The sequence below is a fragment of the Nerophis ophidion genome, linkage group LG24 (genome assembly GCF_033978795.1).
Source record: "Nerophis ophidion isolate RoL-2023_Sa linkage group LG24, RoL_Noph_v1.0, whole genome shotgun sequence".
NCBI classification, from domain to species: Eukaryota; Metazoa; Chordata; class Actinopteri; order Syngnathiformes; family Syngnathidae; genus Nerophis; species Nerophis ophidion.
This window is the reverse complement of record NC_084634.1, coordinates 41,490,830-41,516,403: the sequence shown is the minus strand read 5'-3', so window position 1 is coordinate 41,516,403 and position 25,574 is coordinate 41,490,830. Positions and strand designations below refer to the sequence as shown.

Here is a 25,574-nt window from a genome sequence, read left to right as displayed (position 1 = left end):
GTTGTTGCAGGTATGACCACATGGTGGCGATAGTTTCTAAGAACTATGAAGTTGTTGCAGGTATGACCACATGGTGGCGATAGTTTCTAAGAACTATGAAGTTGTTGCAGGTATGACCACATGGTGGCGATAGTTTCTAAGAACAATGAAGTTGTTGCAGGTATGACCACATGGTGGCGATAGTTTCTTAGAACTATGAAGTTGTTGCAGGTATGACCACATGGTGGCGATAGTTTCAAAGAACTATGAAGTTGTTGCAGGTATGACCACATGGTGGTGATAGTTTCTAAGAACTATGAAGTTGTTGCAAGTATGACCACATGGTGGCGATAGTTTCTAAGAACTATGAAGTTGTTGCAGGTATGACCACATGGTGGCGATAGATTCTAAGAACAATGAAGTTGTTGCAGGTATGACCACATGGTGGCGATAGTTTCTAAGAACTATGAAGTTGTTGCAGGTATGACCACATGGTGGCGATAGTTTCTAAGAACTATGAAGTTGTTGCAGGTATGACCACATGGTGGCGATAGTTTCTAAGAACAATGAAGTTGTTGCAGGTATGACCACATGGTGGCGATAGTTTCTAAGAACTATGAACTTGTTGCAGGTATGACCACAAGGTGGCGATAGTTTCTAAGAACTAGGAAGTTGTTGCAGGTATGACCACATGGTGGCGATAGTTTCTAAGAACTATGAAGTTGTTGCAGGTATGACCACATGGTGGCGATAGTTTCAAAGAACTATGAAGTTGTTGCAGGTATGACCACATGGTGGTGATAGTTTCTAAGAACTATGAAGTTGTTGCAAGTATGACCACATGGTGGCGATAGTTTCTAAGAACTATGAAGTTGTTGCAGGTATGACCACATGGTGGCGATAGATTCTAAGAACAATGAAGTTGTTGCAGGTATGACCACATGGTGGCGATAGTTTCTAAGAACTATGAAGTTGTTGCAGGTATGACCACATGGTGGCGATAGTTTCTAAGAACTATGAAGTTGTTGCAGGTATGACCACATGGTGGCGATAGTTTCTAAGAACAATGAAGTTGTTGCAGGTATGACCACATGGTGGCGATAGTTTCTAAGAACTATGAACTTGTTGCAGGTATGACCACAAGGTGGCGATAGTTTCTAAGAACTAGGAAGTTGTTGCAGGTATGACCACATGGTGGCGATAGTTTCTAAGAACAATGAAGTTGTTGCAGGTATGACCACATGGTGGCGATAGTTTCTAAGAACAATGAAGTTGTTGCAGGTGTGACCACATGGTGGCGATAGTTTCAAAGAACTATGAAGTTGTTGCAGGTATGACCACATGGTGGCGATAGTTTCTAAGAACAATGAAGTTGTTGCAGGTATGACCACATGGTGGCGATAGTTTCTAAGAACTATGAACTTGTTGCAGGTATGACCACAAGGTGGCGATAGTTTCTAAGAACTATGAAGTTGTTGCAGGTATGACCACATGGTGGCGATAGTTTCTAAGAACAATGAAGTTGTTGCAGGTATGACCACATGGTGGCGATAGTTTCTAAGAACAATGAAGTTGTTGCAGGTATGACCACATGGTGGCGATAGTTTCTAAGAACAATGAAGTTGTTGCAGGTATGACCACATGGTGGCGATAGTTTCTAAGAACAATGAAGTTGTTGCAGGTATGACCACATGGTGGCGATAGTTTCTAAGAACTATGAACTTGTTGCAGGTATGACCACAAGGTGGCGATAGTTTCTAAGAACTATGAAGTTGTTGCAGGTATGACCACATGGTGGCGATAGTTTCTAAGAACAATGAAGTTGTTGCAGGTATGACCACATGGTGGCGATAGTTTCTAAGAACTATGAAGTTGTTGCAGGTATGACCACATGGTGGCGATAGTTTCTAAGAACAATGAAGTTGTTGCAGGTATGACCACATGGTGGCGATAGTTTCTAAGAACAATGAAGTTGTTGCAGGTATGACCACATGGTGGCGATAGTTTCTAAGAACTATGAAGTTGTTGCAGGTATGACCACATGGTGGCGATAGTTTCTAAGAACTATGAAGTTGTTGCAGGTATGACCACATGGTGGCGATAGTTTCTAAGAACTATGAAGTTGTTGCAGGTATGACCACATGGTGGCGATAGTTTCTAAGAACTATGAAGTTGTTGCAGGTATGACCACATGGTGGCGATAGTTTCTAAGAACAATGAAGTTGTTGCAGGTATGACCACATGGTGGCGATAGTTTCTAAGAACTATGAACTTGTTGCAGGTATGACCACAAGGTGGCGATAGTTTCTAAGAACTATGAAGTTGTTGCAGGTATGACCACATGGTGGCGATAGTTTCTAAGAACTATGAACTTGTTGCAGGTATGACCACAAGGTGGCGATAGTTTCTAAGAACTATGAAGTTGTTGCAGGTATGACCACATGGTGGCGATAGTTTCTAAGAACTATGAAGTTGTTGCAGGTATGACCACATGGTGGCGATAGTTTCTAAGAACTATGAAGTTGTTGCAGGTATGACCACATGGTGGCGATAGTTTCTAAGAACAATGAAGTTGTTGCAGGTATGACCACATGGTGGCGATAGTTTCTAAGAACTATGAACTTGTTGCAGGTATGACCACAAGGTGGCGATAGTTTCTAAGAACTATGAAGTTGTTGCAGGTATGACCACATGGTGGCGATAGTTTCTAAGAACAATGAAGTTGTTGCAGGTATGACCACATGGTGGCGATAGTTTCTAAGAACTATGAAGTTGTTGCAGGTATGACCACATGGTGGCGATAGTTTCTAAGAACTATGAAGTTGTTGCAGGTATGACCACATGGTGGCGATAGTTTCTAAGAACTATGAAGTTGTTGCAGGTATGACCACATGGTGGCGATAGTTTCTAAGAACTATGAACTTGTTGCAGGTATGACCACAAGGTGGCGATAGTTTCTAAGAACTATGAAGTTGTTGCAGGTATGACCACATGGTGGCGATAGTTTCTAAGAACTATGAACTTGTTGCAGGTATGACCACAAGGTGGCGATAGTTTCTAAGAACTATGAAGTTGTTGCAGGTATGACCACATGGTGGCGATAGTTTCTAAGAACTATGAAGTTGTTGCAGGTATGACCACATGGTGGCGATAGTTTCTAAGAACTATGAAGTTGTTGCAGGTATGACCACATGGTGGCGATAGTTTCTAAGAACAATGAAGTTGTTGCAGGTATGACCACATGGTGGCGATAGTTTCTAAGAACTATGAAGTTGTTGCAGGTATGACCACATGGTGGCGATAGTTTCTAAGAACTATGAAGTTGTTGCAGGTATGACCACATGGTGGCGATAGTTTCTAAGAACTATGAAGTTGTTGCAGGTATGACCACATGGTGGCGATAGTTTCTAAGAACTATGAAGTTGTTGCAGGTATGACCACATGGTGGCGATAGTTTCTAAGAACAATGAAGTTGTTGCAGGTATGACCACATGGTGGCGATAGTTTCTTAGAACTATGAAGTTGTTGCAGGTATGACCACATGGTGGCGATAGTTTCAAAGAACTATGAAGTTGTTGCAGGTATGACCACATGGTGGTGATAGTTTCTAAGAACTATGAAGTTGTTGCAAGTATGACCACATGGTGGCGATAGTTTCTAAGAACTATGAAGTTGTTGCAGGTATGACCACATGGTGGCGATAGATTCTAAGAACAATGAAGTTGTTGCAGGTATGACCACATGGTGGCGATAGTTTCTAAGAACTATGAAGTTGTTGCAGGTATGACCACATGGTGGCGATAGTTTCTAAGAACTATGAAGTTGTTGCAGGTATGACCACATGGTGGCGATAGTTTCTAAGAACAATGAAGTTGTTGCAGGTATGACCACATGGTGGCGATAGTTTCTAAGAACTATGAACTTGTTGCAGGTATGACCACAAGGTGGCGATAGTTTCTAAGAACTAGGAAGTTGTTGCAGGTATGACCACATGGTGGCGATAGTTTCTAAGAACAATGAAGTTGTTGCAGGTATGACCACATGGTGGCGATAGTTTCTAAGAACAATGAAGTTGTTGCAGGTATGACCACATGGTGGCGATAGTTTCAAAGAACTATGAAGTTGTTGCAGGTATGACCACATGGTGGCGATAGTTTCTAAGAACTATGAACTTGTTGCAGGTATGACCACAAGGTGGCGATAGTTTCTAAGAACTATGAAGTTGTTGCAGGTATGACCACATGGTGGCGATAGTTTCTAAGAACAATGAAGTTGTTGCAGGTATGACCACATGGTGGCGATAGTTTCTAAGAACAATGAAGTTGTTGCAGGTATGACCACATGGTGGCGATAGTTTCTAAGAACTATGAAGTTGTTGCAGGTATGACCACATGGTGGCGATAGTCTCTAAGAACAATGAAGTTGTTGCAGGTATGACCACATGGTGGCGATAGTTTCTAAGAACTATGAAGTTGTTGCAGGTATGACCACATGGTGGCGATAGTTTCTAAGAACAATGAAGTTGTTGCAGGTATGACCACATGGTGGCGATAGTTTCAAAGAACTATGAAGTTGTTGCAGGTATGACCACATGGTGGCGATAGTTTCTAAGAACTATGAAGTTGTTGCAGGTATGACCACATGGTGGCGATAGTTTCTAAGAACAATGAAGTTGTTGCAGGTATGACCACATGGTGGCGATAGTTTCCAAGAACTATGAACTTGTTGCAGGTATGACCACAAGGTGGCGATAGTTTCTAAGAACTATGAAGTTGTTGCAGGTATGACCACATGGTGGCGATAGTTTCTAAGAACAATGAAGTTGTTGCAGGTATGACCACATGGTGGCGATAGTTTCTAAGAACAATGAAGTTGTTGCAGGTATGACCACATGGTGGCGATAGTTTCTAAGAACTATGAAGTTGTTGCAGGTATGACCACATGGTGGCGATAGTTTCTAAGAACAATGAAGTTGTTGCAGGTATGACCACATGGTGGCGATAGTTTCTAAGAACAATGAAGTTGTTGCAGGTATGACCACATGGTGGCGATAGTTTCTAAGAACTATGAAGTTGTTGCAGGTATGACCACATGGTGGCGATAGTTTCTAAGAACTATGAAGTTGTTGCAGGTATGACCACATGGTGGCGATAGTTTCTAAGAACTATGAAGTTGTTGCAGGTATGACCACATGGTGGCGATAGTTTCTAAGAACTATGAAGTTGTTGCAGGTATGACCACATGGTGGCGATAGTTTCTAAGAACAATGAAGTTGTTGCAGGTATGACCACATGGTGGCGATAGTTTCTAAGAACTATGAACTTGTTGCAGGTATGACCACAAGGTGGCGATAGTTTCTAAGAACTATGAAGTTGTTGCAGGTATGACCACATGGTGGCGATAGTTTCTAAGAACTATGAACTTGTTGCAGGTATGACCACAAGGTGGCGATAGTTTCTAAGAACTATGAAGTTGTTGCAGGTATGACCACATGGTGGCGATAGTTTCTAAGAACTATGAAGTTGTTGCAGGTATGACCACATGGTGGCGATAGTTTCTAAGAACTATGAAGTTGTTGCAGGTATGACCACATGGTGGCGATAGTTTCTAAGAACAATGAAGTTGTTGCAGGTATGACCACATGGTGGCGATAGTTTCTAAGAACTATGAACTTGTTGCAGGTATGACCACAAGGTGGCGATAGTTTCTAAGAACTATGAAGTTGTTGCAGGTATGACCACATGGTGGCGATAGTTTCTAAGAACAATGAAGTTGTTGCAGGTATGACCACATGGTGGCGATAGTTTCTAAGAACTATGAAGTTGTTGCAGGTATGACCACATGGTGGCGATAGTTTCTAAGAACTATGAAGTTGTTGCAGGTATGACCACATGGTGGCGATAGTTTCTAAGAACTATGAAGTTGTTGCAGGTATGACCACATGGTGGCGATAGTTTCTAAGAACTATGAACTTGTTGCAGGTATGACCACAAGGTGGCGATAGTTTCTAAGAACTATGAAGTTGTTGCAGGTATGACCACATGGTGGCGATAGTTTCTAAGAACTATGAACTTGTTGCAGGTATGACCACAAGGTGGCGATAGTTTCTAAGAACTATGAAGTTGTTGCAGGTATGACCACATGGTGGCGATAGTTTCTAAGAACTATGAAGTTGTTGCAGGTATGACCACATGGTGGCGATAGTTTCTAAGAACTATGAAGTTGTTGCAGGTATGACCACATGGTGGCGATAGTTTCTAAGAACAATGAAGTTGTTGCAGGTATGACCACATGGTGGCGATAGTTTCTAAGAACTATGAAGTTGTTGCAGGTATGACCACATGGTGGCGATAGTTTCTAAGAACTATGAAGTTGTTGCAGGTATGACCACATGGTGGCGATAGTTTCTAAGAACTATGAAGTTGTTGCAGGTATGACCACATGGTGGCGATAGTTTCTAAGAACTATGAAGTTGTTGCAGGTATGACCACATGGTGGCGATAGTTTCTAAGAACAATGAAGTTGTTGCAGGTATGACCACATGGTGGCGATAGTTTCTTAGAACTATGAAGTTGTTGCAGGTATGACCACATGGTGGCGATAGTTTCAAAGAACTATGAAGTTGTTGCAGGTATGACCACATGGTGGTGATAGTTTCTAAGAACTATGAAGTTGTTGCAAGTATGACCACATGGTGGCGATAGTTTCTAAGAACTATGAAGTTGTTGCAGGTATGACCACATGGTGGCGATAGATTCTAAGAACAATGAAGTTGTTGCAGGTATGACCACATGGTGGCGATAGTTTCTAAGAACTATGAAGTTGTTGCAGGTATGACCACATGGTGGCGATAGTTTCTAAGAACTATGAAGTTGTTGCAGGTATGACCACATGGTGGCGATAGTTTCTAAGAACTATGAAGTTGTTGCAGGTATGACCACATGGTGGCGATAGTTTCTAAGAACAATGAAGTTGTTGCAGGTATGACCACATGGTGGCGATAGTTTCTAAGAACTATGAAGTTGTTGCAGGTATGACCACATGGTGGCGATAGTTTCTAAGAACAATGAAGTTGTTGCAGGTATGACCACATGGTGGCGATAGTTTCTAAGAACTATGAAGTTGTTGCAGGTATGACCACATGGTGGCGATAGTTTCAAAGAACTATGAAGTTGTTGCAGGTATGACCACATGGTGGCGATAGTTTCAAAGAACTATGAAGTTGTTGCAGGTATGACCACATGGTGGCGATGGTTTCTTAGATCTATGAACTTGTTGCAGGTATGACCACATGGTGGCGATAGTTTCAAAGAACTATGAAGTTGTTGCAGGTATGACCACATGGTGGCGATAGTTTCAAAGAACTATGAAGTTGTTGCAGGTATGACCACATGGTGGCGATAGTTTCTAAGAACTATGAAGTTGTTGCAGGTATGACCACTTGGTGGCGATAGTTTCAAAGAACTATGAAGTTGTTGCAGGTATGACCACATGGTGGCGATAGTTTCAAAGAACTATGAAGTTGTTGCAGGTATGACCACATGGTGGCGATAGTTTCTAAGAACTATGAAGTTGTTGCAGGTATGACCACATGGTGGCGATAGTTTCAAAGAACTATGAAGTTGTTGCAGGTATGACCACATGGTGGCGATAGTTTCTAAGAACAATGAAGTTGTTGCAGGTATGACCACATAGTGGCGATAGTTTCAAAGAACTATGAAGTTGTTGCAGGTATGACCACATGGTGGCGATAGTTTCAAAGAACTATGAAGTTGTTGCAGGTATGACCACATGGTGGCGATGGTTTCTAAGAACTATGAAGTTGTTGCAGGTATGACCACATGGTGGCGATAGTTTCAAAGAACTATGAAGTTGTTGCAGGTATGACCACATGGTGGCGATAGTTTCAAAGAACTATGAAGTTGTTGTAGGTATGACCACATGGTGGCGATAGTTTCAAAGAACTATGAAGTTGTTGCAGGTATGACCACATGGTGGCGATAGTTTCTAAGAACAATGAAGTTGTTGCAGGTATGACCACATGGTGGCGATAGTTTCAAAGAACTATGAAGTTGTTGCAGGTATGACCACATGGTGGCGATAGTTTCAAAGAACTATGAAGTTGTTGCAGGTATGACCACATGGTGGCGATGGTTTCTAAGAACTATGAAGTTGTTGCAGGTATGACCACATGGTGGCGATAGTTTCAAAGAACTATGAAGTTGTTGCAGGTATGACCACATGGTGGCGATGGTTTCTAAGAACTATGAAGTTGTTGCAGGTATGACCACATGGTGGCGATAGTTTCAAAGAACTATGAAGTTGTTGCAGGTATGACCACATGGTGGCGATGGTTTCTTAGATCTATGAACTTGTTGCAGGTATGACCACATGGTGGCGATAGTTTCTAAGAACAATGAAGTTGTTGCAGGTATGACCACATGGTGGCGATGGTTTCTTAGATCTATGAACTTGTTGCAGGTATGACCACATGGTGGCGATGGTTTCTTAGATCTATGAACTTGTTGCAGGTATGACCACATGGTGGCGATAGAGCGCAGCGGGCGAGCTGCAGATGGGAACTACTACAACATGAGAGGAATAAACATCAAACATCTTGTGGACCCAATTGATGACTTGTTTATTGCTGCACACAAGCTGGCAGGAATGACAAGTACAGGTATGTAACACCTGAGAGACATGGCACACACCAACAACAGGTATGTAACACCTGAGAGACATGGCACACACCAACAACAGGTATGTCACACCTGAGAGACATGGCACACACCAACAACAGGTATGTAACACCTGAGAGACATGGCACACACCAACAACAGGTATGTAACACCTGAGAGACATGGCACACACCAACAACAGGTATGTAACACCTGAGAGACATGGCACACACCAACAACTCAACAACAGGTGTGTAACACCTGAGAGACATGACACACACCAACAACTCAACAACGGGTATGTAACACCTGAGAGACATGTCACACACCAACAACTCAACAACAGGTATGTAACACCTGAGAGACATGGCACACACCAACAACAGGTATGTAACACCTGAGAGACATGGCACACACCAACAACTCAACAACAGTTGTGTAACACCTGAGAGACATGGCACACACCAACAACAGGTATGTAACACCTGAGAGACATGGCACACACCAACAACTCAACAACAGTTGTGTAACACCTGAGAGACATGGCACACACCAACAACAGGTATGTAACACCTGAGAGACATTTTAACAAATTGCTACCACATGCTTTTTTTCTTTACTCTTGTATTTAATGACAACATTCTTCTGCGATTGCAATATGAAACATATTTAGTGTATCATACTATGTTCTGTTCAAATAATTTTGGGCGCCCTTTTATGTAGAAAAGTGTCAAAAAGTATACAAAATACATTTTGGTACCAATATCGGTATCCCAATTGGTTTGACATGTAACTGGAATCAATAAATTACTATCTATCTATCTATCTATCTATCTATCTATCTATCTATCTATCTATCTATCTATCTATCTATCTATCTATCTATCTATCTATCTATCTATCTATCTATAACATTTTGTTCCACCTCAGTCATAGTTTCCTGCAACAGGTGTCATGATTAGTCAATGAGCAGACTACACTTAAACAACAAGACTGAGAAGAGCTTAATGGTTAAGACTGGTGCCTCTCAATCAGTATAAGTGGGTTCAAATCCATAACTTTGTATAACTAGTTTTTTGTTTCACCTATCATAATTTAATGATTGCATTTGTATATGAGCCAAAAGCATTTCTTAATTGGACCCAGGATAGCTCAATGTTTAACACTGTGGGCTCCCAATACAGGTGTACTGGCTTTAAATCCCAATTGCTTTGATATTTAACTTAGGTTCAAAATGTAGTTCCACCTCAGTCCTAGTTCACTGCGACAGGTGTCACGATTCCATTAATGAATGAGCCAGACTACATTTACAAAAAGATTGAGGGTAACTAAAAGGTTAAGACTGCTGCCTCTCAGTCAGTAAAACTGGTTTCAAGTTTTTTGGTTTCAGCTTTCATAGTTAAAAGATTGCATTTGTTTATTAAGAAAAATCATGTCTTGATGGAACCCAGGATACCTCAATGGTCAACACTGTGGGTTCTAAATACAGGGTTATTTTTTTTCAATATTTAATAATAATAATAATTATTATTATTATTATTTTATTTTTTTATACATATTTTATTTATTTTCATATTTATTTTTTTGGGTTATCCCATCTCCATCGTTGAGGTCCTTGCGTGTGGGGTGGGTGTTTCCCTGGCCCCGTTCAGGGCGGTCCTACAGCGGCCGACTTGGGTGGAGTGACCTGGGGCCGGCCCCGGCGTGCTCTCTGGAGGTGGGGGGTGTGCTGGTGGGGCGGGGGTGGTCTTTCTGTCCGGTTGCGGGTAGTCTCTGGGCCCTGAACATTCAGCATGTGTTACAACAGCGTGGCTTCGTAAAAAAATAGTGCGGGTACTTTCCTGGCCTGCCTGCAGTCCAGACCTGACTCCCATAGAAAATGTGTGGCGCATTATGAAGCGTAAAATATGACAGCGGAGACCCCGGACTGTTGAAGGACTGAAGCTTTACATAAAACAAGAATGGGAAAGAATTCCACTTTCAAAGCTTCAACAACTAGTTTCCGGTGGGCCGGGCTCTGGGGTTCCTGTCGCTGGCCGGCCTGGCTGCGTGGGGCCGGTGGTCCCTGCTTCCCTGGGCGCCACACCTGCTGTTTGTGAGGTGGCGTCTCTGGGTGACTTGGGCTGTACTCTGGCTCCCACACAAATACACGTATACTCAATTAAATACATACATAGGTACCTACGCTCCCACATACATACACAAATACAGTACGTATCTTCATACTCAAAGTTCGTACGTTCACACGCACATTCACTGTACAAACACACATATACACATACTGTACATATACATTCACTGTACAAACATACATATACACATACTGTACATATACATTCACTGTACAAACATACATATACACATACTGTACATATACATTCACTGTACAAACACACATATACACATACTGTACATATACATTCACTGTACAAACATACACATACTGTACATATACAAGTACATATACATACATACACTCATGGACATAATCACGTTTCATCAAACATATATGAACGTTGTTGCCCTAGGGTAAACTGGGTAACACATGGCACACTGACAGAGCTTAACCTGTTGTTACGATAACAATCTACAAGGTTAATATAGATTGCTTCTCTTTCTTCCCCTCCATTTTTCTGAATTTGTTGGTATCTGTAGTTGTATGTATTGTTGCATTTGAACAACTGTATTGTTGATAATAGAGGTCAATTATTGGTATTGTTCATTATCAATAGTGATATTTCTATTGGTATTTGTATTGCTCCATTTGTAGTGTAAATATGCTCATTGTCATCCATCCATCCATCATCTTCCGCTTATCCGAGGTCGGGTCGCGGGGGCAGCAGCCTAAGCAGGGAAGCCCAGACTTCCCTCTCTCCAGCCACTTCGTCTAGCTCTTCCTGGGGGATCCCGAGGCGTTCCCAGGCCAGCCGGGAGACATAGTCTTCCCAACGTGTCCTGGGTCTTCCCCGTGGCCTCCTACCAGTTGGACATGCCCTAAACACCTCCCTAAGGAGGCGTTCGGGTGGCATCCTGACCAGATGCCCGAACCACCTCATCTGGCTCCTCTCCATGTGGAGGAGGAGCGGCTTTACTTTGAGTTCCTCCCGGATGGCAGAGCTTCTCACCCTATCTCTAAGGGAGAGCCCCGCCACCCGGCGGAGGAAACTCATTTGGGCCGCTTGTACCCGTGATCTTATCCTTTCGGTCATGACCCAAAGCTCATGACCATAGGTGAGGATGGGAACGTAGATCGACCGGTAAATTGAGAGCTTTGCCTTCCGGCTCAGCTCCTTCTTCACCACAACGGATCGATACAGCGTCTGCATTACTAAAGACGCCGCACCGATCCGCCTGTCGATCTCACGATCCACTCTTCCCCCACTCGTGAACAAGACACCTAGGTACTTGAACTCCTCCACTTGGGGCAGGGTCTCCTCCCCAACCCGGAGATGGCACTCCACCCTTTTCCGGGCGAGAACCATGGACTCGGACTTGGAGGTGCTGATTCTCATTCCGGTCGCTTCACACTCGGCTGCGAACCGATCCAGTGAGAGCTGAAGATCCCGGCCAGATGAAGCCATCAGGACTACATCATCTGCAAAAAGTAGAGATCTAATCCCGTGGCCACCAAACCGGATCCCCTCAACGCCTTGGCTGCGCCTAGAAATTCTGTCCATAAAAGTTATGAACAGAATCGGTGACAAAAGACAGCCTTGGCGGAGTCCAACCCTCACTGGAAACGTGTCCGACTTACTGCCGGCAATGCGGACCAAGCCCTGACACTGATCATACAGGGAGTGGACCGCCACAATCAGACAGTCCGATACCCCATACTCTCTGAGCACTCCCCACAGGACTTCCCGAGGGACACGGTCGAATGCCTTCTCCAAGTCCACAAAGCACATGTAGACTGGTTGGGCAAACTCCCATGCACCCTCAAGAACCCTGCCGAGAGTATAGAGCTGGTCCACGGTTCCACGACCAGGACGAAAACCACACTGTTCCTCCTGAATCCGAGCTTCGACTATCCGGCGTAGCCTCCTCTCCAGTACACCTGAATAAACCTTACCGGGAAGGCTGAGGAGTGTGATCCCACGATAGTTGGAACACACCCTCCGGTCCCCCTTCTTAAAGAGAGGGACCACCACCCCGGTCTGCCAATCCAGAGGTACCGCCCCCGATGTCCACGCGATGCTGCAGAGTCTTGTCAACCAAGACAGCCCCACAGCATCCAGAGCCGTAAGGAACTCCGGGCGGATCTCATCCACCTCCGGGGCCTTGCCGCCGAGGAGCTTTTTAACTACCTCAGCGACCTCAGCGACCTCAGCCCCAGAAATAGGAGAGTCCACCACAGATTCCCCAGGCACCTCTTCCTCAAAGGAAGACGTGTTGGTTGGATTGAGGAGGTCTTCGAAGTATTCCCTCCACCGATCCACAACATCCGCAGTCGAAGTCAGCAGAACACTATCCGCACCATACACGTTGTTGATAGTGCACTGCTTCCCCTTCCTGAGGCGGCGTATGGTGGTCCAGAATCGCTTCGAAGCTGTCCGGAAGTCGTTTTCCATGGCTTCCCCGAACTCTTCCCATGTCCGAGTTTTTGCCTCCGCGACCGCTAAAGCTGCACACCGCTTGGCCCGTCGGTACCCGTCCACTGCCTCCGGAGTCCTATGAGCCAAAAGAACCCGATAGGACTCCTTCTTCAGCTTGACGGCATCCCTCACTGCTGGTGTCCACCAACGGGTTCTAGGATTACCGCCACGACAGGCACCAACAACCTTGCGGCCACAGCTCCAATCAGCCGCCTCGACAATAGAGGTTCGGAACATGGTCCACTCGGACTCAATGTCCCGCACCTCCCTCGTGACATGTTCAAAGTTCTCCCGGAGGTGTGAATTGAAACTCTCTCTAACAGGAGACTCTGCCAGATGTTCCCAGCAGACCCTCACAATGCGTTTGGGCCTGCCAGGTCTGTCCGGCATCCTCCCCCACCATCGTAGCCAACTCACCACCAGGTGGTGATCGGTAGAAAGCTCCGCCCCTCTCTTCACCCGAGTGTCCAGAGCATGAGGCCGCAAATCCGATGACACAACTACAAAGTCGATCATGGAACTGCGGCCTAGGGTGTCCTGGTGCCAAGTGCACATATGGACACCCTTATGTTGGAACATGGTGTTTGTTACGGACAATCTGTGACGAGCACAAAAGTCCAATAACAAAACACCACTCGGGTTCAGATCCAGGCGACCATTCTTCCCAATCACGCCTCTCCAGGTTTCACAGTCGTTGCCAACATGAGCGTTGAAGTCCCCCAGTAGGACAAGGGAATCACCCGGGGGAGCACTTTCCAGTACTCCCTCGAGTGTATCCAAAAAGGGTGGGTACTCTGAACTGCTGTTTGGTGCGTAAGCACAAACAACAGTCAGGACCCGTCCCCCCACCCAAAGGCGAAGGGAAGCTACCCTCTCGTCCACTGGGTTGAACTCCAACGTGCAGGCTTTGAGCCGGGGGGCAATTGTCAATTGTCATTTCTGTATTATTTATTTTGCTAACTGCTTCTTTGCTATTACTGTTGCCATCATATTTGTACATATCCTATATGCTGATGTTGTTCTATTATTGTTGTTATTGTTGTGTTTGCTGTTGTTGTTGTTGTCTCTCTGTCTAATCCCCCTCTTGTCCCCACAATTTCCCCCTCTGTCTTCCTTTATTTCTCTTTCTATCCCCTCCTGCTCCGGCCCGGCTGCACCAAATATTAATATAAATACATTTAATAAAGTCAAATTCAAATAAGGCAACAAGAGAAGTATTCTACACTTCTCTTTTGTAAAGTAAATCTGAACAGCCGATATAGGCATCTACATCTACTATATGATTTGCCTGAGAAGCTGGACAGGACCAGAAAAACAAAAACAAAAACAAATACAGGGGTATTGGGTTTGAATTCCATTAGTTTTTGATATTTAACTTAGGTTCAAAATTTAGTTCCACCTCAGTTGTAGTTCACTGCGACAGATGTCATGATTCCATTAGTGAATGAGCCAGACTTCACTTACAAAGAGACTCAGACTAGCTCAATGGTTAAGACTGCTGCCTCTCATGCAGTACTACTGGGTTCAAATCCATGACTTGGAAAATCTTATTTTCAGGTTTTTCCTGGATCATATTTCACTGATTATATTTGTATATGAGCGAAACCCACACTTTGATGTGTCCCGGGTTAGCTCAATGGTTAAGACTGTTGTCTCTCACACAGTAATCCTGGGTTCAAATCCATGACTTGGAGAAATTTATTTTCTGGTTTCTCCTGGATCATATTTCACTGATTACATTTGTATATGAGCGAAAACCATTTTATGATTTGTCCGGGGATAGCTCAATGGTTAAGACTGCTGTCTCTCACACAGTAATCATGGGTTCAAATCCATGACTTGGAAAATCTTATTTTCAGGTTTTTCCTGGATCATATTTCACTGATTATATTTGTATATGAGCGAAACCCACACTTTGATGTGTCCCGGGTTAGCTCAATGGTTAAGACTGTTGTCTCTCACACAGTAATCCTGGGTTCAAATCCATGACTTGGAGAAATTTATTTTCTGGTTTCTCCTGGATCATATTTCACTGATTACATTTGTATATGAGCGAAAACCATTTTATGATTTGTCCGGGGATAGCTCAATGGTTAAGACTGTTGTCTCTCATGCAGTGATCCTGGGTTCAAATCCATGACTTGGGAGATGTTGTTTTTTCGCCTGGATCATAGTTGACTGATAACATTTGTATATGAGCGAAAACCAAATCTTAACGGGACCCAGGATAGCTCAATGGTCAACACTGTGGGCTCCGGATACAGAGGTACTGAGTTCAAATCCCATACAGGGACTCAGTAATTTGGCTGTATGGCGTCAAAACGACATACATTGTGGGGTGTTTCTTCTCCCCCACACAGAGTAATGTTATGTGCTACTTGTTTGACTAACATATAGTTCAAAAATTAAGTCAACACTAAAGATAATAATAATCAAAAATAAATCGTCAAAGATGACACCTCAGGGGTTACCTGTGTGTGTGTGTGTGTGTATGAATGAGTGTGTGTGTGCGAGTGAGTGTAATTCCTGAGGTGGGTGGGAATAGGAGAAAAAAGTTAATAATAAAGAGCGTTGACCAATGAGCTCTCCTGGGTACAAATAAGAAAAAGTAGGTTATTGTAATTGGATAAAAAAAAAAAGTTAATTAAATAATTATTTTAAAATTACATGGGAGAAGTGACACAGTCACAATATATGTCAACCTGAAGCTTCCAGCCAGTTTTGCAAATTACATGTCAACCCAACCAGGATTCGAACCCAGCACCCTCCAATCTGAGTCAACAGCCTTAACCACTGGGCTATCCTGGGTGATGAAGAAACTATTTATTTTCTCATACACAAATGTAATCGAGGACTCCTGGCTCAGTAAAGAGATAGAACAAAATACCATCAAACAGTGTGGGATTTGAACCCAGTACCTTTTATTCCCAGTCAGCAGCCTTAACCCCTGGTCTATCCTGGGACTTGTGAAACTATGATTTTTTTCGATACACAAATGTTGTTTACAAACCCTGGCTCACTAAAGTATTAAGAGATAGAACTAAATAATGCAAACCGGAGTGGGGTTTGAACCAAGATCCTTTCATTTCAAGGTTAGCAGGGTTCGAACCCATTATTTCTCTGTCCAAGTCAGCAGTCTTAGCCATTAAGCTACCCTTAGTCTTGTAAAGTTTAGATTTCTTTCCATACACAAATGTTATCTATGACTCCTGGCTCAGTAAAATATGTTGAGGTGGAAAAAAATTATTTCAACCTGAGTGGGATTTGAACCTAGTATTGTTCATTCCAAGCCAGCGCTCTTAACACATGGTCTATCCTGCGTCTTGTGAAGTCAGGATTTCTTTCTATACACAAATGTTATTTACAAACCCTGGCTCACTAAAGTATTAAGAGAAAGAACTAAATAATGCCGACTGGAGCAGGGTTTGAACTCAGTACCACTCATTCGAAGTCAGCAGTCTTAACCACTGGGCTAAGGTGGGTCTTGTGAAAATTCACCTTTTTTCTCATACACAAATGTAATCGAGGACTCCTGACTCAGTAAATTATGATGAGGGAGAAAAAAATACCATCAACTAGAGTGGGGTTTGAACTCAGTACCTTTCAATCAGAGTTAGCAGTCTGAACCCCTGGTCTATCCTGGGTCTTGTGTAGACAAGATTGTATTCCATACACAAATGTATTTGAGGACTCCTGGTTCAGTAAAGTATAATGATGTGGAACAAAATTATGTCAACTAGAGTGGAGTTTGAACCCAGTACCTCAAATTCCAAGTCAGTAGTCTTAAAATCTGAGTTATCCTTGGTCTTGTGAAACTTCGATTTCTTTCCATACACAAATGTTATCTATGACCGCTGGCTCAGTAAAGTATGATGAGGTACAAAAAATACCACCAACCAGAGTGGGGTTTGAACCCCAGTACCTTTCTTTCCGAGTTAAAAGTCTAAACCCCTGGTCTATCCTGGGTCTTGTGAAGGTTAGATTGTAATCCATACACAAATGTGTACGAGGACTCCTGGCTCAGTAAAATATGTTGGGGGTGGAAAAATCTTTTTCAAATTGAGTGGAGTTTGAACCCGGTACCTCGAATTCCAAATGAGTAGTCTTAAACACTGAGCTATCTTGGTCTTGTGGAGCATTGATTTCTTTCCATACACAAATGTCATCTATGACCCCTGGCTCAGTAAAGAATGATGAGGTAGAAAAAATACCACAAACCAGAGTGAGGTTTGAATCCAGTACCTTTCATTCCAAGTTAGCAGGGTTCGAAACCATTATCTCACTGTCCAAATCAGCAGTCTTAACCATTGAGCTACTCTTGGTCTTGTGAAGTTTGGATTTCTTTCCCTACACAAATGTTATTTTTGATCCCTGGCTAAGTAAAGAATGATGAGGTAGAAAAATATCACCAACCAGTCTGATTGGAACCCAATAGCTTTCATTCCCAGTTAGCAGTCTTAACTCCGGTCTACCCTGTGTCGTGTGTAGACAAGATTGTATTCTATACACAAATGTATTCGAGGGCTCCTGGTTCAGTAAAGTATGATAGTGTGGAACAAAATTCTGTCAATTGGAGTGGGATTTGAACCCTGTACTTCTCATTGCAAGTCAGTAGTCTTAACCACTGAGCTATCTTTAGTCTTGCAAAGACTTGATTTCTTTCCATACACAAATGTTATCTATGACCCCTGGGTCAGTAAAGAATGATGAGGTAGAAAAAATACCACCAACCAGAGTGTGATTTGAACCCAATACCTTTCAATCATAGCTAGCTGGGTTAACAACTGGTCTATCGTATGTCTTTCGTAAAAAGAATAGTAATCCATACACAAATGCAATCGAGGACTCCTGGTTCAGTAAACTATGAGGAGGTGTTGTTATTTAGAGTTGGGTTCAAACCCAGTACCTCTCATTCCAAGTCAGGAGTCTTAATCACTGAGATATCCTTGGTCTTGTACAGTGCAGATTTCTTTCCATACACAAATGTTATCTACGAGCCCTGGCTCAGTAAAGTATAATGAGGCAGAACAAAATACCACCAACCAGAGTGGGGTTTGAACACAGTACCTTTCATTCCGAGTTAGCAGTTTCAACCTCTGGTCTATCCTGGGACTTGTGTAGCCTAGATTCTGTTCCATACACAAATGTAATCGAGGACTCCTGGTTCAGTAGAGTATTATGAGGTGGAACAAAATATTGCCAACCAGGGTGGGGTTCGAACCCAATACCTTGGGTGGAACAAAATACTGTCAACTAGAGCTGGGTTTGAAAACCAAACCTTAAGCGGTCCCAGGATGGCTCAATGGTCAACATTGTGGGCTTCTAATAAACTTCAGACCCCAAACAAGTTAATAATAAAGAGCGATGACCAATGACCTCTGCGGGGTACAATTAAAAATCAACAGGTTAATTGTATTTGGATAAAAAAAAGTTTATTAAGTAATTATTTCAACACGACATTAGAGAAGTGACACAGTCACAATACATGTCACCTTGAAGCCTCCAGCCGGTTTAGTTAAATACATGTTAACCCTACCAGGATTCAAACCCAGCACCCTTCAACCTGAGTCAACAGTCTTAACCACAGGGCTATTCTGGATGTTGTGGAGTAATGATTTTTTTTCATAAACAAATGTAATCAAGGACACCTAGATCAGTAAAGTATGATGAGGTAGAACAAAATACCGTCAACAAGAGTGCTGTTGGAACCCAGTACATGTCATCCCGAGTCAGCAGTCTTAACCACTAGACTGTCCTTGGTTTTGTGAACAGTAAATTGTGTTCCATATACACACACACATTATATATATATATATATATATATAGATATATATATATATATATATATATATATACGTACATATGTATAAACATGTACATATATAATGTGAATCATAATATATATAAATGTGTATATATATATGTGTATTATTATACACATTATATGTACAGTATACATATTTATACACACATCTATAAATACACACATATATACATGTATATACATATATACAAATATGTGTGTATTTATATACATATGCATACATGTATGTATACATATATATCTATACAAATATGTATACGTATAGATATATGCATGTATATACATATACATGCATATATACAGTATGTATATTTATATATATGTATGTATATATCATGTGTATTTTATATTACTATATATATAAACTAATACACATAAATATGTGTATTATATATATAAAACACATATATAAATATGGGCTTCACGGTGGCAGAGGGGTTAGTGTGTCTGCCTCACAATACGAAGTTCCTGCAGTCCTGGGTTCAAATCCAGGCTCGGGATCTTTCTGTGTGGAGTTTGCATGTTCTCCCCGTGAATGCGTGGGTTTCCTCCGGGTACTCCGGCTTCCTCCACCTCCAAAGACATACACCTGGGGATAGGCCCCTCCCACCTCCAAAGACATGCACCTGGGGATAAGTTGATTGGCAACACTAAATGGTCCCTAGTGTGTGAATGTGAGTGTGAATGTTGTCTGTCTATCTGTGTTGGCCCTGCGATGAGGTGGCGACTTGTCCAGGGTGTACCCCGCCTTCCGCCCGATTGTAGCTGAGATAGGCGCCAGCGCCCCCCGCGACCTGAAAGGGAATAATCGGTAGAAAATGGATGGATGGATATATAAATATACACATATACATACATACACACATATGTATATACATATATATATACACATATGTATGTATGTAAATGTATATGAATATATATGTGTGTTTATATATGTGCATATATACTTATGTGCACATATATGTACATATATACATATATGTGTATATACATACTGTATATTTACACATATATGTGTGTATTATCATACATATTATACACATTTATACATATATACTGATATATATTTATACATATATGCTGATACATATATACACACACATCTATATATATATTCTGTTAAATATATATGTATATACATATATACACATATATACACACAAATATATACACATGTATTATATATATACAGATATATACATACATATATCTACATATATATAAATACATATATATACTTATATCTACATATAAATACATATATATACATATATATATTCATGTACATATATACACATATGTACATATATACAAATATACACATATATGTACATATATACAAATATACATATACAATATACACATACATATATACGTACATACATATTCATTATGTATACATATATACATACATATATAAACATATAGATATATACATACGTAAATATACATATATACATACATATACATATGTACATATAAATATATATATAATTATACATACATATATACATATGTTATTATACATATATACGTGTATATATACATACATACATATACATACGTATTTATATATACATATAAATGACATAATGTTACTGCAGACTCCTAATTAGTCTGCAGTAACATATTGTGTCATTTATACACCTATTATTTTATACACATTATGTGGGACAAACTGTAAAAAATGATTATTAACCTATTTGTTCATTTACTGTTAATATCTGCTTATTTTCTCTTTGAACATGTTCTATCTACACTTCTGTTCAAATGTAATAATCACTTATTCTTCTCTTCTTTGATACTTGACATTAGTTTTGGATGATACCACACATTTAGGTATGGATCTGATACCAAGTAGTTACAAGATCATACATTGGTCATATTCAGAGTCCTCATGTGTCCAGGGACATATTTACTGACTTTATAAACATAATATACATTTTAAGAAAGGAAAAAATATTTTGTGACGATAAAAAATATAAATGTAATCATAGTAGTATCGACTAGATACGCTCCTGTACTTGGTATCATTATAGTGGATGTCAGGTGTAGATCCACTCATGGCATTTGTTTACATTGTGACGGCGGTGAGTTATTGTATCCTCCTACGCTGTGTAGTGAAACATGTTTAGATATTCCTCCTCCTCCAGTGATAATATTACTTGTAAGATACAGTACATCTTCTCTCCTGCAGGAATTGGTGATGGAGGCAATGAGCTGGGGATGGGCAAAGTGAAGGACAAGGTGAAAAGCCTGATGCCAAAGGGGGAGCTGATAGCCTGTGAGGTTCCCGCGGACTACGCCATCACCGCAGGTGTGCATCATCATCATCATCATCATCACATCATCTAGTCCTGCTGCCTTCTCAAGTCAGGGTTCTGCACCAGGCCTTGGAAGCAGCAGTTCTGCTCACCAGCTCCGTGTTTTGCCCCTCATCCAACCTGCAGGGGTGTCCAACTGGGGAGGGTACGCTGTGGCCTGTGGCCTCTACCTGCTGCACACCTGTCCCACACACCTGCGATATCTGCACAAAGGACTGGGGAAGCATCACCTGACTTCTCAAGTGTTACAACATTGCACCGCCAACCTGCCATCTGTGGACAAGGTGACACACACACACACACGCGCACACACACACACACACACACACACACACACACACACACACACACACACACACGCGCACACACACACACACACACACACACACACACACACACACACACACACACACACACACACACACACACACACACACAACGCTTACAACACAATAACAGGAGAACAACACAGGACAACAACACAGGAGAACAACACAATAACAACAGGATAACAACACAATAACAGCAGGACAACAACACAGGAGAACAACACAATAACAACACAATATCAACAGGATAACAACACAATAACAGCAGGACAACAACACAGGAGAACAACACAATAACAACACAATATCAACAGGATAACAACACAATAACAGCAGGACAACAACACAGGAGAACAACACAATAACAACAGGATAACAACACAATAACAGCAGGACAACAACACAGGAGAACAACACAATAACAACACAATATCAACAGGATAACAACACAATAACAACAGGAGAACAACACAGGAGAACAACACAATAACAACAGGATAACAAAATGTCTGATCCAGGTTTGCTTTGACTGTGCTATCAGAAGCTGATAGTATCAGAGAGAAGGCGATACTGGGGGGTGCAGGGTGCCCAAACTTTTAGACTTGGGGGCTACATCGGGCTAAAAAAAATGGGCTGGGGAGGCAAAAGGCATAAAGTGTGTGTAAAATAAGTCTATGTAGATATTAGTGTTGTCCCCCACACCAATATGTAGTTACATACTTTTCTAAATAAGTCTATGTAGATATTAGTGTTGTCCCCACACCAATATGTAGTTACATACTTTTCTAAATAAGTCCATGTAGATATTAGTGTTGTCCCCACACCAATATGTAGTTACATACTTTTCTAAATAAGTCCATGTAGATATTAGTGTTGTCCCCACACCAATATGTAGTTACATACTTTTCTAAATAAGTCCATGTAGATATTAGTGTTGTCCCCACACCAATATGTAGTTACATACTTTTCTAAATAAGTCTATGTAGATATTAGTGTTGTCCCCACACCAATATGTAGTTACATACTTTTCTAAATAAGTCCATGTAGATATTAGTGTTGTCCCCACACCAATATGTAGTTACATACTTTTCTAAATAAGTCCATGTAGATATTAGTGTTGTCCCCACACCAATATGTAGTTACATACTTTTCTAAATAAGTCTATGTAGATATTAGTGTTGTCCCCACACCAATATGTAGTTACATACTTTTCTAAATAAGTCCATGTAGATATTAGTGTTGTCCCCACACCAATATGTAGTTACATACTTTTCTAAATAAGTCTATGTAGATATTAGTGTTGTCCCCACACCAATATGTAGTTACATACTTTTCTAAATAAGTCCATGTAGATATTAGTGTTGTCCCCACACCAATATGTAGTTACATACTTTTCTAAATAAGTCTATGTAGATATTAGTGTTGTCCCCACACCAATATGTAGTTACATACTTTTCTAAATAAGTCCATGTAGATATTAGTGTTGTCCCCACACCAATATGTAGTTACATACTTTTCTAAATAAGTCTATGTAGATATTAGTGTTGTCCCCACACCAATATGTAGTTACATACTTTTCTAAATAAGTCCATGTAGATATTAGTGTTGTCTCCACACCAATATGTAGTTACATACTTTTCTAAATAAGTCTATGTAGATATTAGTGTTGTCCCCACACCAATATGTAGTTACATACTTTTCTAAATAAGTCCATGTAGATATTAGTGTTGTCCCCACACCAATATGTAGTTACATACTTTTCTAAATAAGTCTATGTAGATATTAGTGTTGTCCCCACACCAATATGTAGTTACATACTTTTCTAAATAAGTCCATGTAGATATTAGTGTTGTCTCCACACCAATATGTAGTTACATACTTTTCTAAATAAGTCCATGTAGATATTAGTGTTGTCCCCACACCAATATGTAGTTACATACTTTTCTAAATAAGTCTATGTAGATATTAGTGTTGTCCCCACACCAATATGTAGTTACATACTTTTCTAAATAAGTCCATGTAGATATTAGTGTTGTCCCCACACCAATATGTAGTTACATACTTTTCTAAATAAGTCCATGTAGATATTAGTGTTGTCCCACACCAATATGTAGTTACATACTTTTCTAAATAAGTCCATGTAGATATTAGTGTTGTCCCCACACCAATATGTAGTTACATACTTTTCTAAATAAGTCTATGTAGATATTAGTGTTGTCCCCACACCAATATGTAGTTACATACTTTTCTAAATAAGTCCATGTAGATATTAGTGTTGTCCCCACACCAATATGTAGTTACATACTTTTCTAAATAAGTCCATGTAGATATTAGTGTTGTCTCCACACCAATATGTAGTTACATACTTTTCTAAATAAGTCCATGTAGATATTAGTGTTGTCTCCACACCAATATGTAGTTACATACTTTTCTAAATAAGTCCATGTAGATATTAGTGTTGTCCCCACACCAATATGTAGTTACATACTTTTCTAATAAGTCCATGTAGATATTAGTGTTGTCCCACACCAATATGTAGTTACATACTTTTCTAAATAAGTCTATGTAGATATTAGTGTTGTCCCCACACCAATATGTAGTTACATACTTTTCTAAATAAGTCTATGTAGATATTAGTGTTGTCCCCACACCAATATGTAGTTACATACTTTTCTAAATAAGTCTATGTAGATATTAGTGTTGTCCCCACACCAATATGTAGTTACACTACTTTCTAAATAAGTCCATGTAGATATTAGTGTTGTCTCCACACCAATATGTAGTTACATACTTTTCTAAATAAGTCCATGTAGATATTAGTGTTGTCTCCACACCAATATGTAGTTACATACTTTTCTAAATAAGTCCATGTAGATATTAGTGTTGTCTCCCACACCAATATGTAGTTACATACTTTTCTAAATAAGTCCATGTAGATATTAGTGTTGTCCCCACACCAATATGTAGTTACATACTTTTCTAAATAAGTCCATGTAGATATTAGTGTTGTCCCACACCAATATGTAGTTACATACTTTTCTAAATAAGTCTATGTAGATATTAGTGTTGTCCCCACACCAATATGTAGTTACATACTTTTCTAAATAAGTCCATGTAGATATTAGTGTTGTCCCCACACCAATATGTAGTTACATACTTTTCTAAATAAGTCCATGTAGATATTAGTGTTGTCCCACACCAATATGTAGTTACATACTTTTCTAAATAAGTCCTATGTAGATATTAGTGTTGTCTCCCACACCAATATGTAGTTACATACTTTTCTAAATAAGTCCATGTAGATATTAGTGTTGTCTCCACACCAATATGTAGTTACATACTTTTCTAAATAAGTCCATGTAGATATTAGTGTTGTCTCCACACCAATATGTAGTTACATACTTTTCTAAATAAGTCCATGTAGATATTAGTGTTGTCTCCACACCAATATGTAGTTACATACTTTTCTAAATAAGTCCATGTAGATATTAGTGTTGTCTCCACACCAATATGTAGTTACATACTTTTCTAAATAAGTCCATGTAGATATTAGTGTTGTCCCCACACCAATATGTAGTTACATACTTTTCTAAATAAGTCCATGTAGATATTAGTGTTGTCTCCCACACCAATATGTAGTTACATACTTTTCTAAAATAAGGTCTATGTAGATATATTAGTGTTGTCCCACACCAATATGTAGTTACATACTTTTCTAAATAAGTCTATGTAGATATTAGTGTTGTCTCCACACCAATATGTAGTTACATACTTTTCTAAATAAGTCTATGTAGATATTAGTGTTGTCTCCACACCAATATGTAGTTACATACTTTTCTAAAATA

At 40.7% G+C, this 25,574-nt stretch overlaps 2 protein-coding genes across 9 annotated transcripts in view; both read left to right on the top strand.

Moving 5' to 3' along the window:
- The window catches only part of LOC133542339 (ovarian cancer G-protein coupled receptor 1-like), a 621,591-nt gene that overhangs the window by 521,866 nt on the left and 74,151 nt on the right, over positions 1-25,574 (top strand). The gene's annotated exons all lie outside the window — the stretch shown is intronic.
- Positions 1-25,574, top strand: part of LOC133542213 (D-glutamate cyclase, mitochondrial-like) — an 89,990-nt gene that overhangs the window by 39,274 nt on the left and 25,142 nt on the right. Inside the window, exons 4-6 of the mRNA XM_061886110.1 lie at positions 8,511-8,659; positions 21,274-21,393; positions 21,527-21,684. Coding sequence (XP_061742094.1) covers positions 8,511-8,659; positions 21,274-21,393; positions 21,527-21,684 — 427 coding nt within the window. The remainder of the gene's footprint in view (positions 1-8,510; positions 8,660-21,273; positions 21,394-21,526; positions 21,685-25,574) is intronic.